General features: G+C 50.0%; 1 protein-coding gene and 1 non-coding gene across 4 annotated transcripts in view; one reads left to right on the forward strand and one right to left on the reverse strand.

Moving 5' to 3' along the window:
- CYB5R3 (cytochrome b5 reductase 3) overlaps positions 1–5,269 on the forward strand; it is a 28,899-nt gene extending 23,630 nt beyond the window's left edge. For all 3 annotated transcript variants that reach the window (XM_072843667.1, XM_072843669.1, XM_072843668.1), the window contains exon 9: positions 4,072–5,269. In XM_072843667.1, coding sequence (XP_072699768.1) covers positions 4,072–4,244 — 173 coding nt within the window. In that variant the 3' untranslated portion in view covers positions 4,245–5,269. The remainder of the gene's footprint in view (positions 1–4,071) is intronic.
- A 3,680-nt stretch (positions 5,270–8,949) lies between these two features.
- Positions 8,950–9,099, reverse strand: LOC140600554 (U12 minor spliceosomal RNA). The gene has a single exon (XR_012003758.1). It is a non-coding gene; the product is annotated as a U12 minor spliceosomal RNA (small nuclear RNA).
- Positions 9,100–9,114: the final 15 nt, after the last annotated feature.

The raw sequence follows: 9,114 nt of genomic DNA on the forward strand, positions 1-9,114 counted from the left end.
GAAGTAGGGCTGCCTCGCAAATGCAGCTGACCCGTGTTCCCCCCACGAAGCCCCCTTCAGTACACGTTTAAAGACAAATACAGGGATCCCTGGGTGGCGCAGCGGTTTGGCGCCTGCCTTTGGCCCAGGGTGTGATCCTGGAGACCCGGAATCGAATCCCATGTCAGGCTCCCTGCATGGAGCCTGCTTCTCCCTCTGCTTGTGTCTCTGCCTCTCTCTCTCTCTCTCTCTGTGACTATCATGAATAAATAAATAAAATCTTAAAAAAAAATAAAGACAAATACACTGTCTAGAAAAAAAATCCGTGTAAAATTGAGCTATTTTATATGCCTGCACATTTTATACACTAGCAAATACAACTCAGTCCCGTGCTACTTTTCAAATATAGACTTAAATCTCCACCTGTTCCTCCCTCCCCTGACCCCTGCTTCTGGTAACCAGCAGCCTATTCTCTGTATCTGTGAGCTTGGGTTTTTTTGGTCTTGCTGTTTTGTGGTGGTGTTTTTTTTTTTTCCTTTAAAGATTCCACGTATGAGTGAGATCATACAGTGTTTATCTTCCTGTCTGACTCATTTCACTTCACATAATGCCCCTGAGGTCCATCCGTGTTGCTACAAATGGCAAGGTTTCATTCTTTTCTATGGTTGAATAATATTCCATTGTCTTGAAGGGGTTCAGAACACCCCCCTCCCACGAATGTGCCACTTGGGCCTGTGGATTATTTTGAGCTGAAGGCACTTGTGACCCTGTGGGGCTCAAGAGAAACTTTTATCCTTCCCTATCCACACAGAAGCAGCTAAATTGGGTAGGGTTATTAACAGAGCTAAATTTTATCAGACTGCCCCATCTGTATCACAGAGCAAACATCTATCTGCTCTTCTTATCGCCCTGTGAAATGCATTCCTTTCCATTCCTTTCCTCTGAAATCCCAGACTCCTGCTCCCTTCTCCTTAGCTCAGAAGGACATATCCACCTCTTGTTGCCTGACCGCCTTTGGAATGTCCGTGTCTGTCTGCATTCCCTGTACTTACGCTATTAAATTTGATTTTCTCCCATAAATCTCTCATGTCCGTTTTGTTCTTAGTCCAGCTAGAAGAGCCTTTGAAGCGACAGAAATTCTTGCTCCCCGACTATTTATAGCACACCTACTTTACCCATATATCCCTCACTGGACATTTAGAAGCTTCCATATCTTGGCTGTTGTAAACGATGCAGCAGTGAACGTGGGGTGCAGATACCTTTTTTGAGCTAGTGTTTTCATTTTCTCCTGATAAATACCCAAAAGCGAAATTACTGGATCATAGGGTAATCCTGTCTTTAATTTTTTGAGGAATATCCGTAATGTTTTCCGCAGTGACTGCACCAGCTTACATTCCCACCAACGGCACACGAAGGCTCCTTGTTCCCCGTGTCCTCGCCAACATTTGTCATTTCTTGTCTTCCTGATGATGGCATTCTGACAGCTGTGAGGTGTGCATTTGAGCAGAATGTGTGTGAACTTTTGGGTGGAACTTTCTGTAAATGGTAAATGTCTGAAGTCTATTGGGGCTAACATGTTGCTTGAGGCCAAAGTTTTTGTATCAATTCTCTGTCTGGGTGACCTATCCATTGATAAAAGCAGAGTGTTAAAATCCCTTACTATTATTGTGTTGCTATTTCCCCCTTTAGATCCGTTAGTATTTGCTTCATATAATCAGGTGCTTCTATGTTGGGTGCGTAAATATTGACCAACGTTCTATCCTTGTTGGATTGACCTCTTTACCTTCACGTGATGCCCTTCTTTGTCTTATTTCCTGCAGCCTTCTTTTCCTTTCCATCTGCATAGAGTATCTTTTTCTGTCTCTTCACTCTCAACACACTCTGTGTGTGCCCTTATAAACATCTCAAGTGTCTTGTAGGCAACTTATGGATAGGTCTTGTTGGTTTGCTTTAATTCCAGTGTCGTCAACTTGCAGTTGAGGCAGTTGTTAAGTTTCAGGTGTGCAGTAAAGTGATTCAGCGACGCTACACATTACAGAGTGCTCGTCATGGCAAGTGTACTCTTCAGCCCCGTCACCTGTTTCACCCATCCCCTCACCCGCCTCCCCTCTGGCTACCATCTCTTTGTTCTCCACAGTTAAGGAGTCTGTTTTCTGGTTTGTCTGGTATTTTTCCTGTGTCTGTTTGTTTTGTTTCTTAAGTTCCATGTATGAGTGACATCATGTGGTATTTGTTTTTCTCTGACTTATTTCACTTAGCATTACAGTCTCTAGCTACATCCATGTCATTGCAAATGGCAAGATTTCATTCTTTTTTAATGGCTGAGTAATATTCCATTGTATGTATGTATGTATATATATATATATATATATATACACACACACACAAATATGTATATATACGACATCTTCTTTATTCATTCATCAATTGATGGACACTTGGGCTGCTTTCATAATTTGGCTATTATAAATAATGTGGCTATAAACATAGGGGTGCATGTATCCCTTTGAATAGTGTTTTTGTATTCTCTGCGTAAATATCCTGTTGTGTGATTACTGGATCATAGCATAATTCTCTTTTTAATTTTTTTTTTCTTTCTTTTTAATTTTTTGAGGAACCTCCATACTGTTTTCCACAGTGGCTGCAGCAGTTTGCATTCCTACCAACAGTGCACGAGGGTTCCTTTTTCTTCACATCCTCACCAACACCTGTTGTTTCTTGTGTTCTTTATTATTTTTCCTTTTTTTTTTAAGATTTTATTTATTTATTTGAGAGAGAGCACATGTTGGGAGGAGGGGCCAGAGGGAGATGTGCAACCAACTAAACCACCCAGGTGCCCCTGGTGGCCTGTCAGCCATTATGACAGGCATGAGGGGATAGCTCATTGTAGTTTTGATTTGCATTTCCCTGATGATGAGTGATGTGGAGCATCTTTTCATGTGTGTGTTGGACATCTGTATGTCTTTGGATAAATGTTCATGTCTCCTGTCCATTTTTTAATTGGATTATTTGGACTTTGGATGTTGAGTTGTATCAGTTCTTTATATATTTTGGATACTAACCCTTTATCAGATACATCATTTGCAAACGTCTTCTCCCATTCAGTAGGGTTGTCTTTTAGTTTTGTTGGTGGTTTCCTTTGCTTTGCAGAAGCTTTTTATTTTGATGTAGTCCCAATAGTTTATTTTTGCTTTAATTTCTCTTGTCTCAGGAGACATATCTAAAGAAATGTTGCTATGGCTGATGTCAGAGATATTATGGCCTGTGCTCTTTTCTAGGATTTCTGTTTTCAGTCTCATATTTAGGTCCTTAACCCATTTTGAGGGTTTTTATGTGTGTGTATGGTGTAGGAAAGTGATCCAGTTTCACCTGGTCCAGTAGCTGTCTGGTTTTCCCAACACCATTTGTTAAGGAGACTGTTTTTTCCCCATTGGATATTCTTGCCTCCTTTGTTGAAGATTAATTGACCACATATAATCATGGGTTTTGGGGCAGCCCCGGTGGCTCAATGGTTTAGTGCCGCCTTCAGCCCAGGGCCTGATCCTGGAGACCCAGGATAGAGTCCAGCATCGGGCTCCCTGCATGGGGCCTGCTTCTCCCTCTGCCTGTGTCTCTGCCTCTCTCTCTCTCTCTCTGTGTCTCTCATGAATAAATAAATAAAATCTTTAAAAAATAATAAAAATATAATCATGGGTTTGTTTCTGGGCTTTCTCTTCTGTTCCATTGGTTTATGTGCCTGCTTTTGTGTCAGTATAGAAAGGTATAGAAAGGTCTTGTTTGTTATCCACTCAACCACTTTTGATTGGAGAATTTAGTCCATTTGCATTTAAAGTAATTATTGATAGCTACATACTTATTGCCATTTTGTTAATTACTTACTGGCTTTTTTTGTTCTGGGTGAGCCAGGCTGGGGCAAGGGATCAGAGCAAGCATTTGCTTTGGATCAGCCTCTTCATTCTTCAGTGTTCATTGAAAGAAGGGAGAAAGTCACAGTACAGGAGTGTGGTGATCAGGGGGAGGGGCTTTGGGCAGGTGGGCAGTCATTGGTCAGTCACACAGCTGTACTTGGACTCACCTGGTCTTTCCCCGCAGCCTGGGACTACAGCCAGGGCTTCGTAAATGAAGAGATGATCCGGGACCACCTTCCACCTCCAGAGGAGGAGCCGCTGATACTGATGTGTGGACCCCCGCCCATGATCCAGTATGCCTGCCTGCCCAACCTGGACCGCGTGGGCCACCCCAAGGAGCGCTGCTTCGCCTTCTGATGGCCAGGCGCTGGCTGCTCGCACGCCTGCCCCGCATACTCACTGTGCCCTGTCCGCACCCACTCCTCCCTACCACTGCTCTTTAACATCACTTTCCCCCACATCTCCCACTGTGGTCCTGGGTTCAGCCTGGCCTGCCTGTTGCTTGGCTGGTTACCCCGCTGGGCTGGCCCCCGAGGAATCCCTTTGGGAGCAGGGTTCTGTTACAGGTGGGCCATCGCCAGCCACCTTCTGGGCCGGTACCTGTCTGGCCCTCATCGGTTCTTACCAGTGATGCTCGGCCCTGGCCCTGACCCTTCCCTACCTCCACCTCACCCACCCATACACTACTAGGCCAAGTCTGCAAGCACCATGCTCCACCCCACCCCGCCTCCCAAAGCAGACTACCCTCTGGAAATAAACACAAATGTACAGGCAGCCCAGAGCTGCAGGTGGCAGGGTCCCCCCAGCCACTGCCTTGGGACCCTCACCTGCCACCCCTCACTACCTGCTCAGGGCCACAGCCAGGCCTTAGCACCTGACACTACATGACAGGTAACACCAAAAAGTCCCTTTGGCTGGGGCTGTGGGGGTGAGAGTCTGCCCCCACCCCAGGACCCAGGCAGGCCCAGTCAGCAGAGAGCTGGGCTCTCTCCCAGCCTGGAGTAGGAGGAGGGGGCTGGCTGAAGGCTCTTCAGGGGGCACTTCAGCCCTCCTGAAGCCTCAGCATCTCCCCAGCACATCTAAGCATCTGGGCGGCTTTGGGAGTTCCACGCCGTCAGCCCGGCAGTCTGATGGACCGCCTCGGGGCCCTGGGCTGCCAGTGCTTATGGCAGAGCTGAGACGATGTTTATTTATTCCTCTGTCCCAAACCCACCCGTCATGCTGCCCGCACCCCAGCACAGGGGAAGTTTTTGTCTGAGCAGCATTCTCAGTGACCTCGATGTTGCCTTTAGAAGGGTGGGTTCGCCTCTTGCATATGGGCTTTTTCAGAATCATTTATGAGCAGAAAAAAAAACATTGAAATAAAACTTTGCTAATACTAACCCTTTTGCGGTTCCTTGAGGCTCTGTGACTTGGGGCATTGTGGGAGAAGAGACAGGAAGGGCCCCAGCACTCACTTTTCGTGTGTTCATCGTGTAAGCTTTGGACTGTACAGAAAAGTATGCACAGGGGAAAAAAAATACTGTACATCCACAGGCAAATGCCTCTGTTGAAACCACATGGCCCACCATGGGGCTGCTGCTTTTCCTCCATCAGATGGGCTTTCCCCTGGGGTCACACATTCTCTAGAAGCCCACAAGGATCATAATTGATTGTATAGCAAATCCCCTACCCTTGGACAGTTAGGCTGCTTCCAGTTTGTGGACTTTGTAAACAGTGGTGGCCTTCATCCTCCTTTCAGATGATTTTTTTTTTTTAAGTAGGCTCCCCACCAACGCTGGGCTTGAATTCACAACCTTCAAGAGTCACATGCTCTACTGAACTGAAGCCAGCCAGGCGCCCCTCCGATGATTTTTTTGAGGTTAGAGTCCTGGAGACAGAAAGTTGAGCCAGGGTGTATGGACTCTGGGAGTCCAGCCTGGAGTCCTCCCCTGGTGCCAGCCCCCTGACGCCCAGCCTTATTCACACCGCGTGAAAAGCTCTCTCCGCTCCTGTGTTGTCCAGCTCTGTATGTCCTCATTGTTTTCCTTTCTGTTTTCCCCTCTGAAAACCAGGGAGAAATCACTGGCCTTGGTTTCTGCTGGAGAGCCTGAGGCTCAGCCATGACTAGCCTTCAGGTAGGAAGCTGGGCCATGAGGTGAGGCAGGCACCGCTCTCCCCGTGGAAGGCGGCACAGGGGGCCCTAGCTCCCTCGTGCCTTCATGCACTGTTCCAAGTGCCGGAGACTTGGCTGCAGCCGCCCCCACACGCCCTCCCCTATTCCTGGGGTGCTGGTGAGAAAGACAAGTGCCAGACGGTGTCATGAGTGAAACAGCAAATGCCAAGACAAGTCAGGCCACGAGGCAACGTGGGAGTGAGTGCTGTTCTCTCTGAAGAGACAACGAAGCTGGCCCTGCTGGGGTAGGTGTTCAAGGTGATGGAACAGCACGTACAGATGCCTTGGGAACAAGCTTGTGGAATTAACTTTGAGAAACAGATGGAAGAAAGCAGGTGACTGAGGGGACAGCGGAAATGAGCCTGGAAAGGAAGCACAGTAGACGTGCTCTAGAGTGACCAGCAAGTGCAAAGGCCCTGGGGCAGAGACCTGGTAGGAACATCGTGAAGGCCAGTGTGACTGGAGCGGAGTAGGGAAGAGGAGAGGATGGGGGGGTGTGCAGGGAGGAATGCTGGAAGCCCAGCCTCAGGCCAGGGAGCCCCTTTCTCCTCTTTCCTCTCTTCCCGTCTCTTCTGGCCCTGGCCCACATCAGGAGTAGGGCTGGGACTCCTCAGTGGGCAGGGAAGGGCTTGGCCTGGGAATCCCTTCTGAACACCTACTGTGTGCTGGGGACCCTGCAGACACTGCGCTCAGGTCCCGTCTCCTCATCGTGACCCCCTTCTGGAGGATGGGAAAGCAGGCCTGAGTGTCGGGCTTTGAAGGTGCACCTGCCTGAGCTCACAAGGGGCTGTCCCCGGGAGCTGAGAAGGGCATGGATTGGACCTGGGCCCCCCCCCTCTCCTCGCCTCAGTTTCTCCATCTGTATAACAGGTGAGTGAACTAGGTCATGACTTGCCACCCTCTCAGACCTGACACCCTTTTAAAATAATATTTATAACACCCTCTTGAGCCTCTTGAAGTGGATTCACAGGTAATATTATGAGCTTGCATATAGAATTTTTAAAAATTGGGGCACCTGAACCTGGGTGGCTCAGCCAGTTAAGTCCCGATTCAGCTCAGGTCTGATCTCAGGGTCATGAGATCGAGTCCCGTGTCTGGCTCCATCTCAGCGCAGTCTGCTTGTGTTTCTGTCTCCTCCCTCTGCCCCCCCCCCCAACTCTCGTGCTCTCTCTCTATATATATATAAAATAAATCTTCAAACAAAAAACATAAAACTCCAATCATATTAGAGCAAGAAAGGAAAGGAATTTATAAAAGGATACACATTTCAGGGTGGCCGAAGTCCCCAGAAGGGGGGTGGGCAGGGGTCCCTGGACAGTCACAGCCCCAGATGCAGCCCGACTCCCAGTCTCTGCCCACAGGGACGCGGTTTTCCCAGGCAGGGCACAATCCTTGGTCTATTTCCAAACAAAGCAGGACCCAGTACGTTCCCAGCAATTCCACGTTTGCTCGCCTTGAGCAAAAAGTCCTACGTGTCCATACAAGATATGGAGGGAAGCCCTGCCTGGGAGTGTGATGCTCTTCGTCCCTCCCGGAACATGGGAACGTCGCAGGCATGGGGAGGGCCCTTGCCTCAGGATCGCCACATCCCTGTCCCCACCCTCCGCGTGACCGGATTCCAGATCCCCGTCCTCCAGACAATCAGCACCCTACAAAGCTCTACACCTTATGAAATGCCTCCAAGGGAAGGTCACCTCGATGATAGCTGACCTCAGCTAATAACCTCACTGAACTAGCTTGAAAAATAACCTTTAGGTCACTTTTTTTTTTACATTGCATTTAAGGCGTGACAGGGCTTTAACCCCTGGGGTCCCATGGCCCCTTCCACGTTCTTCTGCACCTGCCCTGCGCGGTCCAGGGGAGGGGAGGGTGCTGAGGCCCAACCTGGTCCCTGTGTCGTCGTCGTCCCCCCCCCCCCCCCCCCCCGCTGCACTTCCGGGACGGAAGGAGAGAGGGAGGCAGGGAGGGGCTGGCGGGGTCAGGTCTGACGGCTGAGGAGGTGGGACCCGGCCCAGCCCCGCTGGCTTTGCCAGCTCTGGCCCGCACACCTTCTGCTGCCAGACTTTTAACTACGGTGCGGCCTGTCAACAGTACATGAACTCCGCGGGCATCAATGCACTTAGAAATTAATAATAGTAATAACTCACAGAGCACAGCGCCCTACGTGCTTTTTTTTTTTTTTTTTAATCGATTGATGCAGCAAACCTGTACCTCGCGCCAAGCTTACAGTGCTGGGGCCTGGGGCTGCCATCACAGACCAGGCAATTCCACCCATGGATTGTAACGTCTATTTCCTCCTCCCAACGACCGGTCATTCGCCCGGTTTTCTAGATCATCGGGAAGATCGGAGCGACTTGCGGGGGGAGAGTCAAGCCGCCGGGAAGCGCGGCTGGTGGGACGGGACCCAGGCGGTCCTGCAGCTCCGGCCAGTGAGCAGCCACCCCGGCAGCTGCGGTTGTCACCGGGCAGCGGCTGGCCTTAACCCTTGTAATGACGGGGGAAAGTTTCAGAGAACTGGGCGAGGTCATCGGCCTAAGGCTCACGGGGCCAGACGTGAAAAGCGACTTTTATTTTCATGCACCATAAATTGCAAAACGTCCGGAAATGGGACGCCTGGGGGGGCCCGTGGCTGAGCGTCTCGCTAGGCTCAGGTCCTGATCCCCGGGGTCCTGGGACCCAGTCCCGCGTAGGGCTCCCATGGGTGCCTGCCTCTCTCGGGAATAAACAAAATCTCTCAAAAACAACAAAAAAGATACAAAAACAAAACAAACCCCCCAAGCCCAGAGCCCGCGGAGGACCCGGCGAGGCAGGGGCGCCGGCCCGCTAGGAAGACTTGGAGGCCTCTCCGCCCGCCCGCCCGCCCGCCGACCGGGCCGCTCGTCTGCTCTTTCAGGGTAGGGGGGGGGCCGGGCAGATCGCGGCTCCCAGGCATCCCGCAAAGTAGGCGGGTCACCTCAGGGGCGACCTTTACCCGCTCAAAAATTCGTCTCACATTAGCAGTGAGGATTCGGGCGTCACCCCGAATCGTTATTTTCCTTACTCATAAGTTTAAGGCATAAAGAGCTACACGTG

Source organism: Canis lupus, chromosome 11 (genome assembly GCF_048164855.1).
Source record: "Canis lupus baileyi chromosome 11, mCanLup2.hap1, whole genome shotgun sequence".
In the NCBI taxonomy this organism is placed as follows: Eukaryota; Metazoa; Chordata; class Mammalia; order Carnivora; family Canidae; genus Canis; species Canis lupus.